This window comes from Leptodactylus fuscus, chromosome 4 (genome assembly GCF_031893055.1).
Source record: "Leptodactylus fuscus isolate aLepFus1 chromosome 4, aLepFus1.hap2, whole genome shotgun sequence".
Taxonomy (NCBI): domain Eukaryota; kingdom Metazoa; phylum Chordata; class Amphibia; order Anura; family Leptodactylidae; genus Leptodactylus; species Leptodactylus fuscus.
In genome coordinates this window covers 202301096-202325791 of record NC_134268.1, presented here as the reverse complement: position 1 = coordinate 202325791, position 24696 = coordinate 202301096, and the positions used below count along the sequence as shown (strand labels likewise).

The 24696-nt window shown below is 44.7% G+C and overlaps 1 protein-coding gene across 1 annotated transcript; it reads left to right on the top strand.

Moving 5' to 3' along the window:
• The first annotated feature begins 221 nt into the window (after positions 1 to 221).
• RAB18 (RAB18, member RAS oncogene family) lies at positions 222 to 24341 on the top strand. Its single transcript, XM_075271758.1, has 7 exons — positions 222 to 431; positions 8109 to 8164; positions 8656 to 8717; positions 12244 to 12316; positions 13824 to 13942; positions 14355 to 14421; positions 21836 to 24341. The coding sequence occupies exons 1-7, from the start codon at positions 364 to 366 to the stop codon at positions 22006 to 22008; spliced, it is 618 nt and encodes a 205-aa protein (XP_075127859.1). The 5' UTR covers positions 222 to 363; the 3' UTR covers positions 22009 to 24341.
• Positions 24342 to 24696: the final 355 nt, after the last annotated feature.

Here is a 24696-nt window from a genome sequence, read left to right as displayed (position 1 = left end):
CACAGTCTCACAGTCTCACAGTCTCACAGTCTCACAGTCTCACAGTCTCACAGTCTCACAGTCTCACAGTCTCAGTCATCTGGTATGACGCGCCACCTAGCGTTTATCCTTGAGCGCAGCCGCGCATCCCGGAAGCGATGACTCCACGTTCTAGGCCTCGGCAGCGGCGCCGTGTCAATGACGCAGCAGACATGACGTGAGCGCGCACGTAGGAGGGGAGAAGATCCGGAAGAGCCTCTAACGTGCACGCGCTCCCCTCTGCTGTTGTTGTCCCGGACGGCTCTGCCTCGGTGACGCGCACAGGGAGAAAAGAGCGGCGGGAGCGCGCAGTGTTGTGCTGCGCAGAGCCGGAGTGGCCCCAGGATGGAGGAAGATATACTGACCACCCTGAAGATCCTGATCATCGGGGAGAGCGGGGTGGGCAAGTCCAGGTGAGGAGAAGGAGGACGCTGCTGTCTAATGGTGGGGCCTGGGCTGGAGACGTCAGAGGCTTCCTGGAGGGACAGGGGCCTGGTCACTGACAGCAGGGCTGCCCTAGGGGGCATCATAGTGTGGGCAGGACTAGAGGTCTGTACCCTACATGGCCCAGACTACGTGACTGATGGTTGTCAGTGTATGCTGGGACTTGTAGTCTTCTGGCAGGTGTGTGCCTCACTCCCAGGCAGTGACGGGGTCATCTCGGTGACATTTCGGTGCCACATGGTGGATTTTTGGCTGTGGCCTAGTCCATTAGTGTCCCGTGACATCAGTAGGAACAATCACCCCCATTCTCCGCACAGTTGGGAGTCGGTCTGACAATATAGGATGTATGTGAGATGTAGCAGAGCCGAACGTGTTATTGTATTCTGCAGCTTGATAACCATACGACAGATAATAATGTGTTACGTTTCCCTGCAGTCCTATGTAAGATCACATCCAGCTCTGCTATGTCTGAGCGTCTCAGCTCTGCTATATCTGTACAGAGATTGGCTCCCCGCCGGTGATGACGTCATCCTGTCTGTTGTATTGGCTTTCACAAGAAATGAAACTAACCATAAGCATGGCCGATCGGGCCGATTTACTGTAACGTGTCCCCGTTTGCCGCCCCGCTGTGATACAGAAGAATAGCTGATATTTCTTGGTTACGCCCGTCATAGACATAAGATTGTGATTGACCAATTCCCCCACTTTAAGGACTGATGGACACGGTGTGTGCCGGCTAGGGGGTCAGTAAAAACGGCAAAGATAACCCGCATGGGTATCACTGAGCCATACATTGAAATGAATGGGCCGACCCCCTAAATATGTTCAGGAGCTGCTCTGTATTTGTTGCTATTCTCTACAGGCCGGACACAGAGCCACAAAAACTATGGCTATGTTTACAGGCCAATAGCCGCTAGGGCTACATGATGGTTATGACCGCCATGTTGCCCAGCGAATCCTTCGTACATAAATGGAGTCTTGTTGCGCCCCTGAGGAGGCTGCCATTGCAACCTCTAGAAAAAAATCCCTTAGAGCTCAATATTTCTGCGACTAGATATTAGTCATGAAGTCACAGGGTCACACGGCGAACTTTGGATGGGTGTAGCAGTCCAAATCATGGTGTAGCCCTAACCGAAACCCCTGACCGGGTGGGGGGGGGCAATAAGATGAGACCGGATTGTCTTCTGATCACAATAGACATGACATGAGATCGGAATTGTGGCTGGTTCAGTAGGATCTATGGCTTTATATCTGCTGACAGCTGTTCCATCCAACCACCCCATTTACATGCACACTTGGCTTGGCCAATATATTGAACACTGTCAGGAGAGTCCGGACACTTTTCTACAGGTTCAGCCGAAATCCATCAGATATGTTGGGCACAGTATACGGGATTACCAGCAGTATGATACTGCAGGATCTATCCTAAGGTTTGAGACCCCCACCCATCAACTATATGAAGTGGCTGCCACATTTAGGCAAATGTCACAATCTTTTACTGCTTACCAAGCACCACGCTGTATTTAGTGTAGGGACTGTGCTTGGTGTCGCTGTTCAGTCCCATTCCCTTGAGTGGGACTGAACTACAAACAGTCCATGTGTTGAATGAACATGACGTCACTGACTTAAGTGGAAGCGACACTTGCAAGAGCCTCCATTTTGAATATCTTATCGAGGAGTTGTCATGTGTCAGACCCCACTGATCTGTCCTAAAGTCATTTATCGTGATCTTGGTGCGTACATGCATTTCTAAATATTTTGTGGGTCTCAGTGGGATCTTGCTGGTTAGGCCCCCTAGTTATCACCAGTGACCATTGGGACTAAAGCATTGCATGGTGCCTATTGATATGACTAGGCCTTCTGTCATGTACAATAGCGCACAATCACAGTTATAGCTCAGTCCCATTCAAGTGAACGGGCTGAGCTGCCCTGACAAGCTCAGACACAATACAATGTTCTGCGCTGGTAGAGGCCGCATCGCTCACATGAATGTTGGAACTTTTAACCAGGATCCTGAGTGTCGGACCCCCACTCATTGTTTAATATCTATCCTATGGATAGGTCATCAATTATTTAGCTTGTAAAACCCCTTTAATGGCATAAATCTTATCATATGTTTTCCATAAAGGCCATCAGGTATCCTACATGATGGCTGTGCCTGGCCTATAGGTTATCCTGATGCCTTCCCCGTAGCCATCTTGTGGCCTTTGTTTGTATAGCATTGTATTACTTTGTGTAACTCCTGTAGTGCAGCCTGTAGTGCTGATGTGGCAGTCCCGGACAGTGCGCTCTGTGCTCAGAGGAGGCGGGGGTCTCGTACGGCAGACCTTCACTCACCTTATGTGAGCACTTCACCACCTGATATGAATAGTCTCTCTATAGTGAATCCTCCGGGGTACATTTTATACTAGTACTGGTATATTATATCAGCCGCCATGTGACAGCGATGTCATACATACAGCTGTTATTCCATTAATCTTCCATATCTATGTGGTGTCAGCAGAGGACATACTAACCATACCTGCCAGAATAATCCTTCCTACAAGAGCTGGGAAGTCACAGGGCACAAAGCAAAGAGCACAGGCTCAAATCAACTCTTATACGGGGTGAAAGTGCTGTCAGTTTGGGTTATTAGACCCATCTTTGGGCCGTCCCCCCTATTATACTTATCTACCATTTACCAAACTTTGTATTGAGACATTCACACACAAGAGGCCCCGAATATTCTGTAATAACTCCTCGGTATATGGAGCTCCTGAATCCCACAGACGCCTTACATAGGCTATTTTATCGCTTTTATCCTGCAACATTTTTGGACAACCTCCACCATGAGAAGGGATTAGTGATCCCGTTGTTTCCAGTTTCCATACCATCTTTTGAGGGTGCATCATGAACATCATTTCACATTGCTTAGGTGAATTGGTGAGCCCGTAGGTTCTGCACCATGAACACTCACTGCTGAATAATGTACAACGCAACTGTGATGAGAAGGGGTATGGGGGCACCCCGAAATCACAAACGTTGCGATGACAGTCCGGAGTCTACTTCTTTTTTCTCTAATGCGGGGGGCATCCCGTCTTTGAAGCATATACTGAGCAGCACCTTGTTTCGTTCAGATTGCTTCATCCTAGTGGGATTTAGTACAGAATATCCCGGCCCTCTTTCCAGTGAATTTTCCTGTATATTTTTGCATTTTTCCACAGCCTGGTTCCAACTTTTTTTTAACGATCCTCATATGGATTCATTACATCTAATACATGTGAATGGGGATATTCACAGACCATCAGAAAGTCTGAGAGGTCTGTGAAAACGAGGACCCCTCCGATGCAGCTCTTCTGTATGTCTTTTTTTTCAGGGCTGTTTTGTCCATCAGTTGTGGGTATATAGATGGGGTACTATACCTCCCCGTTCTTGTGTAGGTTCTCATTTTTGATTAATCAAATCTTATCCATACGCCCTATTAGGCCTCAAGCTCGTGGACTAAACTGGACTGGAAAATCCAGTCTGCGTGTCGGCAAGATTTCCCAGCCTGCTCGGAGTCCTTCCCTGCCCGCGCCTTCGCTGTCCTGTACTGTATATAGCAGTGGAGCTGCGGTGAGGTGTCATAGATCACTCTGAGGATCAGGATAGAAAATTGGGTCATGCATGGACTGGATTTTCTGGTCCGTGTGCCTCCTTACGCTACCCCTTGTACTATATTACTACCTCTTCTCTGCGGTGAGTGCTGCAGAGCATATACAGAGCTGTGGCATCCTATGGCAAAACCATATGGCCCATCCACCAATCTTCTTCCTGTTGCATGGTTGGTTCACCTATGACTTAGCCATCCATGACGCTCCGACGTGAGTCTGTAATGTATTGAGTCACACTTCCCACCTGCCCATCAGGGTGCTTTCTCCTCGGACGAGTATCTAATCCTCTATAATAGTTAACATATAAAAGGACACGTTAATGACTATTATTACCGCTGACTCCATTGTGCACTGAGTCACTTACTGCTATTTTAAGGAGCCTGTAAATGCCATAGTAGCTCTTCTTATTCACGGCTTCCTGTGTTGTATACAGCTATCCCCGTTTTATGGCTGCCGCGGTTATTGTCACAGCTACGTTACATCTGACACCTTTGTCCTGCATTTACAGGGACAAGTTCACAAAGTCCTTTCTGCCCTCTCACTGCACACTTGGCGTATTATTCCAAAGTGCATGCTATATATAAGTTTCCCGCATGTCCAAGGTGATGGTGCAATAGTCTGCGCGTACAATGTAGAGCTGTGAAATTCTTCCCATGCTGAGGTCATGTTTTGTCCTGGAAGTCACAGGGTAGAGACAGAACAGCTGCTTGTGGATCCACAGAAACCTAAAGGGGTATTTCCATATTGATGAGCTATCCCGAGGATGAGCCATCGATATGTGATCGGTGGAGATCCAGAACTTGGGACCAGTGCTGATCAGCTGTGATGACCTATCCTGAGGATGAGCCATCGATATGTGATCGGTGGGGATCCAGAACCTGGGACCAGTGCTGATCAGCTGTGATGACCTATCCTGAGGATGAGCCATCGATATGTGATCGGTGGAGATCCAGAACCTGGGACCAGTGCTAATCAGCTATTTTAATGAGACCATTGTGATCACAATTACCAAGCCTTCTTCCCTCTGCCAATGATATCATATTCATGGGTCACATGGCCCAAGAGCAGCTCAGTCCCATTCAGGTAGATGTTGCTGAGCTGCAATACAAAGTACAGTGCTGTGCCTGGTAGTCGGTGAAGAGGCTGCAGTACTTACGAACACTGCAGCTTCTTTAAGCAGCTGATCGGTGAGTGTCCCAGTTTTTGGACCCCCACCATTCCTATGTTGACAACCTGTAGGCAATCAATATATATGTCCCAGAAAATCCCTAAGTCCACACATTGCAGAAAAGCAGATTTGCAGTTTTCTACCTAGACTCTCAGGCCTAGTTCACATCTGTGTTAGGTATTTCGTTTGGGGAGTCCACTTAGGCACCCCCCGAATGGAATGCCAAATGCATTAAAAAGCGGTGAGCAAAGAAAGCACACGGACCCCATAGACTATAATGGGGTCCGTGTGTTTTCCATGCGGTGTCCACAGGAACCATGCGGAGAGAAAAGTACTGCAAGAACTACTTTTCTCTCCGCATGACTCATGCAGACACTGCACGGAAAACACATGGACCCCATAATAGTCTATTGGGTCCGTGTGCTTTCTTTGCTCACCGCTTTTTAATACGTTCGGTATTCCGTTTGGGGGTCCCCAAGTGGACTCCCCAAACAAAATACCGAATGCAGATGTGAACCAGGCCTCAGTGTTCGGGCACGTATACAAATGTTCATGAATATTTGTACCTTTTTAGTGCAAGGGACATTAACTTTATCATTGTATATAACTGAGGCTGCTTGTACCCCTGGACGTGCTCTGGGTCTCTCTGCTGGACCCTCCCTATTTGAGTAGATTCCAGCACTGTTGACCCTATCCGTCTCCACAGAGGGGAACAGATTGTTGGGGAGACGCAGGCTACCACCCGTATATAAGTGCCCTATAAGTACCACCCGTATGTAAGTGCTCTATAAGTACCACCCGTATATAAGTGCCCTATAAGTACCACCCGTATATAAGTGCCCTATGAATTGCTGGTTATCTTGTTAGGACAAAATTTGCTGACCATCCCATTAAATATGACTCTCACAACTAAGAATCTACTGTATAATATTCAACGCCCCGAATGCTGCTATTGAGAAACCTAGCTGGTGGGGGAGGGGTGGATGGTTGTTAGTTGGGGGTGTTTTTCGATATATAATGCAGTCTGCTGTACGTATATTATATAGTCCCCCACCCTGCAGCTGCACTTCTAGCTATGACCATTTGGGAATTATTGGAAGACAACGAATATTTCAGTATACGAGGAATCTGCTGGAACTGGTGCCCGAAAGAAAACAAGGTCACATGGTACAGAAACTGATTTCGGGGTTTTATCATAGTATCATTAAATCCATGTAAGACCTTATAAACATGTGCGGATTACAAATCCATGTTATACAGATCCATGATATGCCGCCATTGCACTGCCAGAACCCCATCCTGTACGTCCATATTCCTGATTTGCCTCTCATTACAGAGAAGCCGAGTACTGGCTAATTGTGATTCCCATATTTAGGGTCAGATCGGTATTTCCCAGGACTCCTGATAACTATGCTATGGCTGATATATTGATCTCGATGGGTAGACAACAGGAGCAGGTCTTGGTTTGGTACTTTCTGCTCGGATTGAGAATGTCTTACTAGTGTAAACAGCGAGAGTTGACACTTAGGGAGTGGCGCGGTACAGGATTGCTTGTTTCTAAATGTTGAGAATCCCACATCGCTCTGCGGTTAGCATGGGGGTGCGAACAGATGATGGTAATGTACTTGTGCAAAAGAGCAGGAAAAGCTGGGAAAATAATGCTGTGGTAATGGACGGCTGAACGTAAACCTATTCTGTTTTGCAAAAATGACAGCAACACTGACTCAACCAGAATAAGACCACCGTTACTGATCCCATAAAGCCATCATTACTGATCCCACAAGGCCACCACTACTGATCCCACAAGGCCACCACTACTGATCCCACAAGGCCACCACTACTGATCCCACAAGGCCACCACTACTGATCCCACAAGGCCACCACTACTGATCCCACAAGGCCACCACTACTGATCCCACAAGGCCACCACTACTGATCCCACAAGGCCACCACTACTGATCCCACAAGGCCACCACTACTGATCCCACAAGGCCACCACTACTGATCCCACAAGGCCACCACTACTGATCCCACAAGGCCACCACTACTGATCCCACAAGGCCACCACTACTGATCCCACAAGGCCACCACTATTGATCCCACAAGGCCACCACTACTGATCCCACAAGGCCACCACTACTGATCCCACAAGACCACCACTACTGATCCCACAAGGCCACCATTACTGATCCCACAAGGCCACCATTACTGTTCCCAGAGGGACTTTCACCCTGTGGGCCTAGATTTTCTGATCTGCCTAAGGGGATGTTCACACAGATTTTTGACAAGGATTTTGGCCTGTTTACTAAAAGACCCAACTGAAATTGCAGCAGGTGGCTACAGGTCCTTGATCTGTGACAGAAGGAGATAGAAAGTGTGTATTTTTTCCATAATTTTTTTTTTTTCCTCTGTGTGATTCTCAGGCTAAAATTAAAGGGGTTGTCCATGTTTAAATACCTGATCGGTAGCAGGCTGATACCTGGCCCCCAGCCCGATCAGCTGTACGGAGCCATTTCTGGCGCCTGTCCGATGCAGCATACAGGGCCAGAAGCAGAAAGCTCCATCCACTGTATAGAGCCGGGCGCCTTCACTACAGCACAGCTCCCGCTGAATTCAATGAGCGCTGGGCTGCAGTGACCGCACCCGGCTGCTATACAGTGGACAGAGCTTTCTTCTTCCAACCCTGTATTGTTTACATGATGGGTGCCGGAAGCTTCTCCGTACAGATGATCAGTGTGGGGACCGGGGATCCTGACAGAAAAGCGCATGTTCACATGTTCAGTCTGCAATGATGACTTGCCTGCTTTTTATAGGACTCTCATGTCTTGTTTTTTATTGTTTTGCAGCCTTCTGTTAAGGTTTACAGATGACACGTTTGACCCAGAACTTGCTGCTACAATAGGTAAGTCCCTTCTTTCAGACACTACACACTAAGCTAACCAGCAGTGTCACATGTTAAGGGCTAGTTCACACGGGGCGCGGTATGGTTTATTTTGGTCCAGGTTGTGACGTAGAAATCCGCATCAGAATAGGACCAAAATGCACCTGCCACAACTGTCACGGCTTCCGACAGTTGCGGCTTCCCGCTCCGGAGTAGGCCAAACTATTGCATTAAACTAATATTAAACACTACGCTACTGACTATTGATGCGACATCTTCATCACCTCTGGCCGCACCTTCTTCCTGTTCCTATTGATTGAAGAAGTCTATGCAGCGAACAAGTTCCTACCCTCACAGCTCCTTGTCTTGTCCTTAGCCTTCAGGCTGACATCGCTCCTGGCTGCAATGCATGAGCTGACTTGCGCCTTTAATAAGTTTAACCCTTTAGCATACAGAGGACACCCTGTATTATCTCATATACAACAGATCAAATGACGTATATCGTTTTGCAGGTGTGGACTTCAAGGTGAAGACAATATCTGTAGATGGTAACAAGGCGAAGCTGGCTATCTGGGTAAGTATGAGAACAGTCACCTCTTTGTTATGGAATGTGATGTAGGCTGACCTCATTGTTAAGCAATATATCTATGGCAGGCATAGCTTCAAGACTTGTCTGGATGTGCCTGCGTGACATATTTTGTGGTCAGGCACTCGGGAAGCTCCTGTGTTGATAGTATGATGTAGGGGTGTGTTGGCCGCCATTTTACATTTCATATGGTTATCAGATGCAGCTGAACATAAGACGTGTTGATATGATGTGCAGTAAATAGACTACGCCTAAAATAGAAAAATGAATGAATCTATTTATAACTGGAAGATGGCTGCCTTAAAGGCTACCTTAATAATTGATGCCCAGGTTTAAAGGGGTTTTCTGGCCCCAAATGCATTTTTGATACTGATCATCTCTGGAATCCCACACCCCAGACCTGGGCATCAGAAGCCACTGCAGTGGGTATGGAGTGGAGGCAGGCCTGCTCCTATATTGGGGACGGAGCTTCGGCCCTGTCCAATATATAGCGGGAATTGCTGCACCAGGCCTATTACTTGAATAGGAGATGACTACTTCCGCTCCCAGTCCAATGCTGTACCTTCTGGTGCACAGAGGCTGCTGGATCTCTGCGTGTTCTTGAGTGGGACATCAGTATCAAAAATGCATTTGGGGACAGAAAAAAAACAAATTTAAAGTCTAGTTCTGTAGTAAAAGAGGCCTGGGTGAGCAGGCTACCTGTGGTCCAATGGGTCCGACCTTACCAAATACTGGTGATGGCTTTTAGTGCTATAGAAAAATAGTGATAATAGTGCTTGACCAGGGAACCTCCTTTATTACATTCATAAACCCTAGGAAGGATCGACTAAAGCAGTTCATTTCTTATACTGTCATTACAGCCAGAAATACACTTTTTTACTTATTAGTTATTTATCTTACTTATATAGCGCCATCATATTCCGCACTTGGTCTTTTGGTACAAAGATGTCACTGGCAGTACTGTCTGAGCTTCCGTCATTTGTAGGCAGTACTGTCTCTCTACATTGCTCATTTATAGGAAGGCCGTACTATATGTACCTACATTATTTGCTAGGATACATAGGGAAGACAGTACTATCTGTGCTCACAAAATTTACAGTGAAACAGTACTATTTGTACCTATATCATTCACACATACTACATGAGTAGTATCTGTACCTAAATAATTTACAAAGACAGGCAGGAAGACAGTACTATCTTTACCTTCAGCATGTATAAGGAGAGACAGGACTATTTGTGCCTACACCATTACCAGCAGAGACCAGGAAGGTAGTACTATCTTTACCTGCAGCATTTACATAGAAGTAGTGTTGCTTGAACCTACCGTATATACTCGAGTATAAGCCGAATTTTTCAGCACAGTTTTTGTGCTGAAAAAGCCCCCCTCAGCTTATACTGGAGTCAAGCAAAAAAAAATAATATATATATAAAAAAAATTTGGGAGGGGGGGTTTATGACCAGCTGCAATAGTAATGTATAGAATCTCCCATAAAGTAGTGGAAAAAAATCAGCTTTAAAAAAATATATATAAAAAAATAAAGTAAATAAAAGTTGTAAATCCCTCCTTTCCCTAGAATACATATAAAAGTAGAAAATGACTGTGACACACACATTAGGTATCCCTGTGTCTGACAGTGCCCGGTCTACTGAATATAGGGGATCTGCAGTGCTCCTGTTCCATCGGGAAGGGGTTAATAGGAGCACTGCAGATCCCCTATATTCAGCCAGGGTGAAATCCAAGTGGGGGGAAAAAACCCAGTCCTCAAGCTCAGGGAAGGGGCAGACAGACAACCAAAACACCCCCTCCCCTTCCCCAGCACCTACTGCACCCAAAAACTCCGACCATTTTAATTTTTGAAATTTTCCAGTAGCTGCTGCATTTCCCCCCCTCGGCTTATACTCGAGTCAATAATTTTTCCCAGTTTTTTGTGGTAAAATTAGGGGCCTCGGCTTATATTCGGGTCGGCTTATACTCTAGTATATACGGTACATCCTCGATGAGGGGAGGCAGTAGTATCTGAGCTCACATCATCTACAAGGAGAAGACAGCACTATCTTTACCTACAAATTTTACCACAGAGCCAGCACTATCTTTACTTTCAGTACATCATTTACAGAGAGACAAGGAGGCAGTACTATCTGTGCCACCAGAAATAAAGGCACTTCTGTGCAGTAAGAGGCGATCGCTATATAATTGCATAAGACAATTGAGTTTCCCCCAGTGTGCCTTATCTCCAGAAGTTGGGCTTACGGCTGTTCTCTTGGTTCACCTTATGAACTAGCAGGATTCATATGAGAGGTTTCGGCATTGCCTAGTATCTGCCGTGTACGGTATTACAGCGTGCCGGCCCCGTACACCGGGTGTTCCAGCCGAGCCGTATAATGAATATTGCCTTTTTGGAAGCAGGGAATACATTTCTGGTTGGCTGGGTCTTTAAATCCGCCATAAGCCCTGAATCTACATTGCAAAACCAACTGAACTTTATAACATCTTTAGTCCATGTCAGAGAATGGATTATTGGTTTTCTATAGAAACAATCTCAGACTAATGAAATGGAAGGTCCTGTAAGTGTAGCGGCTGCAGCACAATATAGCGTCTATAACTAGTGCGTAAAACCTACAGCCAGGAATTACTTTGTTATTGTAAGGCTAACCTGCAGAGCATGCCCCCCACCAAATAAGAAAGCCAGGCCAAGTTCACGTCTCCATCGAAGTACATGAGGCTTTGTCACTGTTAAAGGAACAGTTCGGTGTAATGTTCCCTTTTATATACTGCGACATATTCTATAGCTCTGTACACCTATACGGTATACATCCCATACAGAGGATCCTAGTCAGAATTGAAGGGAATCTGTCTAAACCAATAGCAAGTCTTTATGATATTTTAGTGCCCCTATGTTAATGGGGTTGTCCAGCCCCACATGATAGATCTTCAGCATGTGATCTGAGATTGGGGGGGGGGGGGTGTCTAAATATTGCCCATGTTCAGCTCGGACCTTTACTTGATGGTGGAATACTTTTTTGTCGTGCCCCTGACCCTTAGAGTCCATTCTTCTTATATTTTGGTGAGCCATAAGCCGTAATCTGCTGCAGCCTTGTGTCTCTCTGGCAGTCACAAGTTAACCCTAAAACGTCTCGGCAGACATGAACTCTGATAGTAAGTGGAAGTAATGTCACCCGGATTATGTGTCACTGGGTAATGATGAGGAAAGGGGACCGAGACAGAGGCCTTCAGGAAATCTGATGCAACGGAGTGACCAAATGGATTAAAATTGTTTGCGGTCAACCTCTGGCCATCATTCACACTGTAGACTCTTCTAATCTTTTACAGATTTATGATAAAGTGTGAACTTTGCTTCTAGTCTAAAGCTTTGTAATCCATCTTGCATAGCGGCTTTGGTTATATATGTCTACCTAGTTTCTGTGCAGTTGAACGTTTTGTCCACATGGTGGTGCTAGAGTAGCGTATAATTTCCATGTTTGCCATTACTATAAGATTCCTCTCTTTCTGCAGGACACTGCCGGGCAGGAACGTTTCAGGACACTTACCCCCAGCTATTACAGAGGTGCACAAGGCGTTATATTGGGTAAGCACGGATAGTCTGCAGCAGCACTCCTATTATTCTGTCTGATCTCCGGGCTGTTAGATTGTCAGACATTTACAGGACATGGCTGATCAGCTCACAAAGTAGTTCTTGGGCTTCGGATATTGGGCCTAGTTTGGCGTCCTGTATGGTGGCAACAGTTTTGTCCACTTAATGTATTTACTTCTGAACATGGGAGTAGCAGAATATTACATAGTAAGGTAGTTGATAAGGTTGGATAAAGACACAAGTCCAACCCATAAACCTACTAAATTGATTCTAAGGAAGGAAAAAAATACACACACACAAAAAAAAAAACATCATTCCAATTTCCCCAACTGAGGGAAAAAAATTCCTTTCCAATATGGCAACTGTACAAGTGATAGTCATCCCCACTTTGTGTCAGTGACTTCCATAGTCTCACCGCTCTTGGGGTAAGTGCCCACAGAGTTTTTTTAAAGGCCGATTTTTGAGGTGGAATCTGCCTGTTCATTTCAGTAGGGTTGGTAAGGGGGACACAAGTCCAGAAAAATCTGCCTAAGAGCGGGTTCACACCCGTGCCCGGTCTCTGCTTTGTGGGTTGCCATCTTCTGCCGACAGGAGACGGAAACCCAGCGGTCAGTGTCTGCCCGTGAGCCTTGTGTGGTCTTAGCAGCGAAACTGTTATTTTTTTTTTTAACCGGACACGAAGTTCTACATGTCCGACTTTATGTCCAGTTAAAAAAAAGAAAACAGTTTCGCCGCAGAGACCACAAAACACTCACGGGCGGACACTTTGCAAACCCATTTGAATGAATGAGTTTGAAAACTGGCTGTTGGTTTCCGTCTCCTGTCCAGACGGAAATCTGCAAAGCGGAGATCGGGCAGAGGTGTGAACCCGCCCTAACTCCCATTGAAATGAATGGGCAAACTTTTGAGACAGATGACATCTCAAAATCCGCCTGCAAACAACTTTGTGTGGATTTGCCCTTACTGTAAAGAAGCCCGCATAGGACTATGGTAACACGTCTTTTCCTCCAGACGTAGAATATCCCCTTTTGTCACAGTTATAGGCCTAGGTGTAAAGTCTATGGTAAACTTGTTTCTATCAAAATGATCACCAATGGGACTAACAATTTGCCCAGGGTTCCTTTTTTTTTTTTTTTTTTTTTTTTTCTATTTTGAAGAATTTGGGTGATGGGGTGTCCATTGGGAAGCATTTTATGGTGTGCATGTGTGTGGGGTCTCCAGGGAGTATTATATTGTGTATGCGAGCCACTAGGGCACATCATATTTTGTATGGGGCCCTGGGGTAGTATTATTTTTGTATATATATTTCTTATCCTGGAGCTGCTGTAAGACAATACACTAATTCTTTCCTATATGTTATAGCTATAGACGTATAACTGATTTAATAAATGGCTTTCTCTTTCCATATATCTATCTATCTTATCATATATATATATATATATATATATATATATATATATATATATATATATATATATATATTATGCTTTTTGTCTTCCAGTATACGATGTCACAAGAAGAGACACATTTGTAAAGCTGGACAACTGGTTAAATGAGCTGGAGACATATTGCACAAGAAATGACATAGTTAAAATGCTAGTCGGAAACAAGATAGATAAGGTGAGTCTCCGGGCACATCGATAAGACTGGTTATGACAAGATCCTTGACAAAGCTCCAGAGGTCGCTGACAACATGGCTCCTAGGAGTCTTGTACTTTGGGCTCTTGTGTCATCGCTGAAGTAGAAACAGATTTTGATGGAATTTCTGATATTTTTTATTATAGATAACACACTGCCAATGTAGGAGAGTCACAGCAATTTCGCAATATTTCGGGTATTTCGTTGTATTAGGTGTGTGTCACACGTCACCATGCGGGCACGGCTGTTGGGTTAGAATGTGGACCCACCTCCATTAAAAAAAAAAAAGAGAACGTAGTTCAATAGAGACTACATTTATGTAAAAAAAGGAAAAAATGGTTGTCCTATGTACCAAGTTATTAATATTAAAAAAAAAATCAATGTCTTTTTGCAGGATAACAGAGAAGTGGACAGAAACGAGGGCCTCAAGTTTGCACGAAAACACTCAATGTTGTTCATAGGTATGAAATGTTTGATATTTCTTGGGTTGAACCATCTACACCTTATTTCCATTTTTTCCGACTTGTATAACTGGTTTGTATATTTTATTCATAATCGTCACACAGGGTAGAGCAATTAATTGGTCTCAGTACATTTTATATTAAGGGCCTGTCCTTGGGATAGGTCATCAGTATCTAATGGGTTGAGGTCCGACGCTGGCATCCCCACCGATCAGCTGTTCTCGGCCACTACCGTATACCTGAGTTATACAGTGTACTGAGCAGGGCCTGGATCACTTTAGTAATTGTATTGTGACCATTCCTGATTCTGCTTCTGGTTTTGTTTTCTGAGCGATGGGGGTGCCGGGGGTGCTTAAAATAGGCCATTAGTATAAAATGCCCAGAAAACCCCTGTAAAGCCCACTCTAATAATGTAGAACAGGTCATGGCAATGTACAGTGAGAAATCCAGCCACTTAGTAGGCACATCATTCCCTTTATTAATCTTCCAAATAGTCTCCAGGCCGGTCTTGTGGTTGGCAGACTGACCGCCAGAGTCTCATGCTAGCTGTAAGTCTATCGCTTCCATGTTAGTCTTTGAGACTGTAACATCCAAACTCTCATAGACTTGTGTAGAAGAAGTCACTTGTAGCTGTATGTGAATCGGTGGATCAGTCTGCCAGTCACATGACCCTCCAGAGGACCTGCTCAAGAGATGTATAAAGAGAACAACATGCCTGGTAAGTGGCTGCATCCTTCATTGTACATTACTATGGCATGAACTACAGGACAAAGAAGTAAAGAATATTGCTGAAGCGGCACTTTAAATCTCACACTGTGGACACATTTGCAGAAACTAAACTCTGTCAACCAATCCAAATCGTCAATATGCTGTTATTTCTGTATCAAAGATATAACTTGTCATGCTAAAAAACAAGCACTCATACCCCTCTAGTGGGTATATATTTATGTATGTGTGTATATATATATATATATACACTCACCGGCCACTTTATTAGGTACACCATGCTAGTAACGGGTTGGACCCCCTTTTGCCTTCAGAACTGCCTCAATTCTTCATGGCTTAGATTCAACAAGGTGCTGGAAGCATTCCTCAGAGATTTTGGTCCATATTGACATGATGGCATCACACAGTTGCCGCAGATTTGTCGGCTGCACATCCATGATGCGAATCTCCCGTTCCACCACATCCCAAAGATGCTCCTCTATTGGATTGAGATCTGGTGACTGTGGAGGCCATTGGAGTACAGTGAACTCATTGTCATGTTCAAGAAACCAGTCTGAGATGATTCCAGCTTTATGACATGGCATTGCATTATCCTGCTGAAAGTAGCCATCAGATGTTGGGTACATTGTGGTCATAAAGGGATGGACATGGTCAGCAACAATACTCAGGTAGGCTTTGGCGTTGCAACGATGCTCAATTGGCACCAAGGGGCCCAAAGAGTGCCAAGAAAATATTCCCCACACCATGACACCACCACCACCAGCCTGAACCGTTGATACAAGGCAGGATGGATCCATGCTTTCATGTTGTTGACGCCAAATTCTGACCCTACCATCCGAATGTCGCAGCAGAAATCGAGACTCATCAGACCAGGCAACGTTTTTCCAATCTTCAATTGTCCAATTTCGATGAGCTTGTGCAAATTGTAGCCTCAGTTTCCTGTTCTTAGCTGAAAGGAGTGGCACCCGGTGTGGTCTTCTGCTGCTGTAGCCCATCTCCCTCAAAGTTCGACGTACTGTGCGGCGTTCAGAGATGCTCTTCTGGCTACCTTGGTTGTAACGGGTGGCTATTTGAGTCACTGTTGCCTTTCTATCAGCTCGAACCAGTCTGGCCATTCTCCTCTGACCTCTGGCATCAACAACGCATTTCCGCCCACAGAACTGCCGCTCACTGGATGTTTTTTCTTTTTCGGACCATTCTCTGTAAACCCTAGAGATGGTTGTGCGTGAAAATCCCAGTAGATCAGCAGTTTCTGAAATACTCAGACCAGCCCTTCTGGCACCAACAACCATGCTACGTTCAAAGGCACTCAAATCACCTTTCTTCCCCATACTGATGCTCGGTTTGAACTGCAGGAGATTGTCTTGACCATGTCTACATGCCTAAATGCACTGAGTTGCCGCCATGTGATTGGCTGATTAGAAATTAAGTGTTAATGAGCAGTTGGACAGGTGTACCTAATAAAGTGGCCGGTGAGTGTGTATGTGTATATGTATATATATATATATATATATATATATATATATATATATATTTTAAAACATTTAAAGAATAATATTAAAAAAAACAAAACTAAGGGGTTAACAGGGTTTCCAGGATTTTAGGGTAATTGATACTCATGAGCTAACCAGAGGATCGTTCATTGATATCAAATCAGTCTTTGGCTGGTTCACCGATCTCCTGATGCAGCCTATGGGAAGCCATATATAAGGTATACAGTCAGAAGCAAGTGAATGAGAGCGGGGCTGCAGTACCAGGTGCCACCACTACAGTGTATACAGTGTACAGAGCTCTAAACTGTAGTAATGTCGCCTGGAACTGCAGCTCATCTCCCATTTACTTGAATAGGAGCAGGGCTGCTTCTGGCCATATACTTTATGTATCCGATGAGTGGTGCGGGGTTCGGGTGTTGGACCCTGACCAATCTAATACTGATGAAGTATCCTTCTTAAAGGAGTTATCCAGCTTCCTATCTTATGCCACAAAGCATATCCTAGAGGATAAACAACTGATCAGTGCACTTCTCTGCGCCCCCCCCCCCTTACAATCCTAAGAACAGGACTGTAACCCCATGTGAATACAGCCTGTGTGAATGTAGACGTCTCATTGGTAAACCCCCCCCCCCTCCCACCTCCCACACCGATCAGTTATTTATCATCCGTCCTATAGAAGGAGGATACATCTGCTTTGTGACATAACTCCCTTTAAATGCTGATATTAGATTCTGGAAGTCTCACATGATAAGATTACCCAGTGACCAGAAATATGACAATTGTCTTCTAAGCTGCATCTGAGAAAACCCTGACATTAACCTTTGGCCGCCATGCCTGGCGTATGGCGGTGTTTGTTTCCGATTATAAAGCCAGTGTCCTGCCAGCCGGCGTTGTTGGTGGGGCTGGGCAGATCGGGCTCTACACAAACCTTTAGTTGAATGGTTTGGACCACTTGGGCTTTACTGTTCCCCGTGTCTGCTTCCTCCTGAGATCTGGGTCTCTAAAACCTTTAAGTCATGGACGAGACAGGAAGCCGTCTGTTTCGGAGACCACAGCAGTTCAGTTTTTTCTACCCGTCTGACTCTTCATTTGATCTTCTTTTCTGCTTTATGAAACCACAACTTAAAAAAGAGCAACAATATGGGATTGATTGTTCCCGAACAACATGAAAATAACTAGTTACATCTATCGCTGCCTACAGCTCCGCCGAGACATTACTTGTACCTTTCCCCATAATAGATTTGACACATTGTAACGTCACCTGTTCCAAAAATGGAATCATTTCCTGATGGGCCGATATCCTTTGCCCTCGGGCTGTGTTGGCTAGCTCGGTGGATGGCTCCGCGCCGGCTTAGGCTGATGAGTATTTCTTGTGCTGTGCGATTCGCTCCACGTTTGTTGTGGCGCTCACTATTTATTGGTCAATAGCTGGGATTTATTTCCTATGAGTAATGCAATGGTTTAGGTCTGGACCTGCTGTAAAATCTTTTGTTGAGCCGTGTTTGCAGTGGTCTTTGTTCTCCTCCATTGACAATCCATTATCCTGGGTAATAGCTGTGTAGGCTGATGGTTTGGCGGATGGCGCAGCAGCCATTGGATGGAAACTTAGCGTATCCACATCTGCATTACGTTTGCCTGCACTACCCGGGTTCTTGCAGGTTTATTTCAGGTTCTTCCATTGTTTTGCACATTCTGAACTATATAGCGATCGGCCATAACAATACAAACCAGTGGGATTAATAACATGGATGGTCTTGTGACAAGGGGGGGGGGATATATTAGGCAGCAAATGAATAGTAGGTTCACCTGCAAGTGGTCCTATTGTACTGCAGGGTACCCATGGAAGGTATGGACAAAATAAAAATCACAGTTACTCTCCTGAGCGTGGGATCTTCACTAGTGGCCATTTCCAGCGTCTCCTTATCATTGGGCCTCAGCAGTCACATGGCGGGTGTACTGACATCATCACACTCTCACCCAGTGTCCTGTTTTTATTTTGTCCCCATCTTCACTAGATCTTGGGTATTATACTCTGGGGTATGTGTGAGGTTGACAGACCCAAACTTTGGGAAAATTCATAACAAACCTGTCTCACTACAAGCTAATTTTACTTCTCTCTAGCAAGACTAGTCCATTTGGTCTCATCCCACGAGAGTCCTGGAAAAGTTAAAGGGATCCTATCATTGGATATCCTTTTTTTCATCCTAAGACGTAGGAATAGCCTTAAGAAAGGCTATTCTTCTACTACCTTTACATGTCTTCTCCGCGCCGCCGTTCGGTAGAAATCCGGGTTTTCTTCGGTATGCAAATGAGCTCTTTCACAGCACGGTGGGCGGGCCCCAGCACTCAAACAGCACTGGGGGGCGTCCCAAATACTGCGAGAGAATCTCCAGCGCTGCCTCCATCTTCTTCTGGAACGCCCTCTTCTTCTGTCCTGGGTTTCAATCTTCTAGGCCTCGGGCAGAGCCGACTTCGCATGCCCGGGCCACAAGAAAATGGCCGCTTACACTAATTTACTATGTATATGTACTATGACACAGTGCTTGTGTTTAAGTTGACCCCTGTACACCATGGCAGGTGGCACAAGCACAGTCTGATGTCCTGGGCAGTATTCTGTATATAAATAAATGGTGCTTTTCGGTTCCAGTACCCAAGAGCCATTCTATTGAAGGAAACAAAGCCATGAGGATGCCCTGTGCTCATTGAAGCAAACTGAAATTTTTTAAAACCCAGCGAAACCCTTGCAGCAATGTAGTGGCTGATGTAGCAGCTATATACCTATATACTCCTCCCCAAAGTTCCTGAGGTCAAGCTGTAAACCGCCATGTCCAGCATCCACTTTTTACAGTCTCCTACTTCATTCTGGTGCGTCTGCCAAGAATCATAAGGTTTGACCCCTGGAACGCGGAGCAGTAAATTTTAATGATACCTAATGTGTTTTCTTTTGATTATGGAGCGCAGCTCTGCGGGATTCAGAACCTGTCATTGCCCTTCAGCTAAATCTAGATTTAGTAAAAAGTCAGCATAACGCCTGCCGAAAGGAACAAGATCTGAAGATTTACACCCGATCAGTTACTGGTGATTTCAGGGTGTATATGTGTATATATATATGTGTATGTCATTCTACCACTTAATGATTCTGGTTTAATGAGGTTGGGATAATTATTTTATATAATAGAAATTGTATTCGTGTTATTGTACCGCATAGTGAATGGCTTATGTTGTACCTTTTATGACCCGACAGGTGATTGTGTTCTCTGCCAGGCTCCGCCATTTATAGGATCAGTTTTTTGCAAAGTGCTCTCTATTATTTTATAAGCAGGTGAAATTTTAGGCCCGGGTGAAGTCTCATAGAGCACTGGTGGGGAACTGGCTTCCTTTGGGCAGCATTTTGGCCTTAGGGGTTTTATATGTGTGCCATGGCCCCCCTTGTATCATCGGTGTACAGTACATGCAAACATCGGTCGCCTTGAACCGTTCACGTATCTCCTATAGGTTACAATGGGCATGGACAAACACCTTTGAGTGTGGCTCTTTGAATGGAGTTGAGGGTTGCACCTAAGGCCTCTATAATGTAATGGATTCATCACCATAAACACCAGACCCTACCTTTAGGCTGTCAGGCAGATATAGATTTTTACTTAAGGAGTCACTAGTCTCTGCCCGCGACTTAGTCTGCGTGTTGTTGGCGTTGATGATCTGCCTATATTCAGCAAATTGCTGCCGTCGATGGTTTGCCTGCTTCGGCGTTGTGGCAGCTCTTAAGCTGTCCTGCTGCTGAACTTGTTCCTCACGCTGTGCCTGTGATTGTTCTGGCATCTCTGCAGCTCGCTGGGACGCCATATAATGAGTGTGTTGTTGGCGTTGATAATCTGCCTGTTCCAGCGTTTTGGCAGCTATCAAGCTGGCCTGCTGCTGAACTCATTCGTTGCGCTGTGCCTCAGATTGTTCTGGCATTTCAGCAGCTCGCTGGGACGCCATATAATGAGCGTGCTGATGGCCCCGATGATCCTCGTCAGCTCCGCTTGAGGAGAACTCTGTGACTTCTGGCTACCTTCATAGCTCTCATTGTTTTAGAATTTTGCGACAGATTAGATTTTCTTTTTCCCGGCATGTTTAAAAGTAACAAACTGCCAATTTGGATTAAAGGTGTTTTCCCATCCAGTGTGTCAGCACTGCCTGGAGCAGATCAGATAATATGCAAATGCATGTACAGAATCCACTGAGGGTTAGCTGAGTGTTTATACAGAGAGATAACAGACCTGGCTTTATCAGAAGCTGAGATAAGAGCAGTCTAATATAGGTATGTGAACATAAATTCATAACAGTCTTGAATCCATGTCATTTACCAGGCTAAAAAGTAGTCGAGGTTACAAACTATCTGTGTACCAAATTTCATTCAAATCCGTTCAGCTGTTTTTGCGTGATTGAGGAACAAACATCCAAACACGCAAACGTTCACATTCATAATATTAGTAGGGTAGGATAGGATTTCCTAATAATTTCCATCTTGGACCCTCAAGATGTGCACTACTAGAAGTCTCAGGCAGCCGTCCACTTTTCCTTCAGTAACCATATATTTGTCTTCCTGTTTGATATCACATAGAGGTCACATATTGGTGAATGGAGTTGGTTTAGTTGGTTTGGGCCAACCATCTTCAGTCTATGAAGGGGTCCTAACTTTCCCAAAGGCAGATGTTTGGGCTGAAGAAGGTGGTTGGTTCTTCATTTTGCCCAATCCTTTGTTGTTATGAACGTTGCCTGATAACGACTTCTTCCCTTTTCACATTGTAAACACGTTTCGCCAAGTATGCATGGTTATAGGGTAGCTTGTTTGGCTGACCGCCATCTAACATGTATGTCCACCTTTCGGGTCTATTCACATGGAGAAAAGTGGCGCTGATTCTGGCACGATAACTCGCGTAAGAATCAGCGCTGAATAAAAAAAAACTCCCATTGACTTCAATGAGTTCCGTTTTCTGCGCGGAACCCATTGAAATCAATAGGTAAAAAGCCTCCACTGATTTCAATGGGTTCCGCATGGAAAATGGAACCCATTGAAGTCAATGGGAGTCTTATTTTTTTTCAGTGCTGATTCTTACGCGAGTTATCGTGCCAGAATCAGCGCCACTTTACTCCGTGAGAACGGACCCTTACACTCGCCAGTGCTAACTCACGTCTTCTGTCTATTCCAGAGGCCAGCGCAAAGACCAGAGACGGCGTTCAGTGTGCCTTTGAAGAACTTGTGGAAAAGATAATACAGACCCCTGGACTATGGGAAAGCGAATCTCACAACAGAGGCGTTAGACTGTCTAATGAAGAAGGCGGCCGGGGAGGAACTTGTGGCGGATACTGCTCCATGCTATAAACTAGTTGTTGTATTCTCTTCCTATTTCTCTTCTAGTCATACCAGTTTCCTGTATATAAAATCATTTACAGTTAATCTAGGGACCTTACCAGTTTGCACATATTTGTTTGTATCATGAGGCAGATCTTTGTAGAATACCGTTCAAGCAGATTTGCAATCCGCAAAGTTAAGCGCATGAAACTTTTGACTTTTTACCAGCGGCATGAACAAAAGTGCGATAGAAACTGCATTCACTACAATGCCGCCTGTTCATGTCGTACTTTTTAACTTTCTTACATTGCGACCCATTGATATACTACATAGCCAAGTCTTATTCCCCCCCCCCCCCCCCCCATCTCTTAGGTTTGCTCCTAGCTGTACAGTTGTGTCTTCTGTTAAAATATTTGAGTGTTGCACAATCCATTGTTGAAGACGACCCCTCGCTTTTCTCCGGATGCACACAAAAGCATGTTCCAGCAGATGTCTTTTTTATCACTTTGCCAACAAATTTGCAATTTCCTCTGGTACTGTAGGTAATAACCACCGGCATATGGTGTTTATGTTTGTCGGTCGCATATCAAATCCCTAAGAAGTCATCACTTCTCCACACGTCTCCTGAATATGGGTTTATAGTCAATGGAGGAGTCATCCCCGAATTTCCAAGCAATTGCTTCTTGTCACAATTAACTGTTAGAGATGTTTTCATGTTACTGTAACCAGAAGCAGAATGTTGTCTTCCCTTTGCATGTTGTGACCAGTATTTTATTTCCCCCCCTTTGCTTCCTCTCTGTGTGATTTATAATCTATTACAATACAATGAATGTAGAAACAAAAAATATATATATTTTTTTTCCCCCTGTGGCTTCTATTGCTACTACGTTGATAAAATAGGACTTTGTTCTGTTCTCTATTGCTATGAAATCCGTATACCCTGTCCACCTGCAAAGCACCACATGTGAAGGCTGGTCGAATAGAGTTAACTTTTCTAATACGCTTAAATGATATGGACACCTTATATCAGATTTAGTTTAATTTCACTGTATTTATTGTGTAATAAAAATCGTATTCTCAATTGGTCTTGGTTAAAAATTCTCAATGGTTTTTCTTCTGCAGACTGCATGCGTTCTCCTACATTGCAGGCTGCCTAGTCCTGAAGAAGATCAGTCAGACGGCTCAGACTATAGCCTTTATCTCTGCTCTCCTGCACAAACTTCCAATCCCCATGTCTTTATAACCAAATAAACTTTAATGGAGGTGTCTGCTTCAGTTGTACAGGAGAGGGTTAGAGAGGGAGCTGTCAGAGAGCTTATCTGATGAATTTCGCCTGGGATTGAGCAGCCTGCAATGTATGAGAAGACAGACAGACTACAGAAAACTAAAGTTTTAATTAAAACCCATAACCAATAATAGATGCAAATCATTATGTACCAAAATTCCATAAAATGTTGAGGTCAAGGTGTTAATAGCTTTTAAGCGGGTTGTGTGAGATTGAGAAAGTTGGTTCACTCTTCCCCCCCCTTTCCCACGTCTTGTGTAAATACAGTCTCTGGTATTGCAACTCGGCTCCATTCACTAAACTGCAATACCAGACACGGCCTATGTATAAGAGTGGCACTCGTGAGACTGTTTAACAAGTCTGTCGGGGATTATATAGAATCCTATAGAGTGGTAAAGGAGTTTATGAGCAAGAGGAAACAGGTGACCAATAAAATGTGTTTCGCCATCAATACAAATAGGAATAATAAATTGGGCGGTGATATGAGGCTCTGTTAGTCATGTGTTCCTAATAGAATACAGTACAGCTTCTGCTGTATCCTCACTGAAAGAAGCAGTGATATCCTTTAGGCTGGACATAGGCTTTCCCTCTGCAAAGGCAGAAGCTTATAGGCATGACTAGTAGAGCCTCACTACAATGCAGAGACATCCTATGAGCGAGACCAAATGTAAACAGAAGGTGTATATATGTACATGTTAAAGCTTTCCACGGGCTCAGCCCAGAGGCCTTGCTGCGAACGCCACTCCATTTACTTACATGGTAAGTTTACAAGACGTAGGTGATCGACTTATTTTGCCTGGCTTAGTGGGAATACTTGTTGGAGCGTTGCTGTTGCAGTGGATCCAGTAGCTGACATTGGGAAGGTTTGTCATTGTAAAAGTCGCTTTTTGTTCAGTTCGGCCACCATTGAAAACTTTCCTCTAGTTTTGGGTTCAGTTATTCTTCATCCCATCACCATTGTTCCATGCAGCCTTTTGCGACACCCAAAATTGCCTTGAAGTTACTAAAAGTTTTATTCCACTTACCAAAAGCACATTATAACTTATTTGCAGAAATAAATAAATCTTCTATCACCATTCTCCTCTGTATATGCTGGTTTTGTGTTTGCTGTCTGTTTAATATTTAAGTAGATGCTTTGGGGTAGGTTCACTAATTCTTCCTAATACTTACAAGGGGCATCCAGGATTTTTTTTTTTTATTTATGGCCTATCTTTAGGAAATTCTATAAATATCTGATAGGAGTCCTACAGCCAGGTCCTACCTGATCAGAGGTTCAGGGTTGTGCTGATCTGCGTACTATACAGTGCATGGAGCTAGAGGTTGATGGCTCCATACACTGCATAGTGGCCAGGCACTGTTACTGCAGCTCTGCTTCTTGCCATTATACAGGGCACTAACCCAACTGCTTCCAGCCCTGTGCACTGTATACAGAC

What these genes read in the sequence shown, in the direction of transcription:
- RAB18 (XM_075271758.1), top strand. Translation starts at nt 364, where the DNA reads ATGGAGGAAGATATACTGACCACCCTGAAGATCCTGATCATCGGGGAG. An exon ending in AGCGGGGTGGGCAAGTCCAG is followed by an intron (nt 432 to 8,108) that starts GTGAGGAGAAGG and finishes ATTGTTTTGCAG; the next exon opens with CCTTCTGTTAAGGTTTACAG. An exon ending in TGCACAAGGCGTTATATTGG is followed by an intron (nt 12,317 to 13,823) that starts GTAAGCACGGAT and finishes TTTGTCTTCCAG; the next exon opens with TATACGATGTCACAAGAAGA.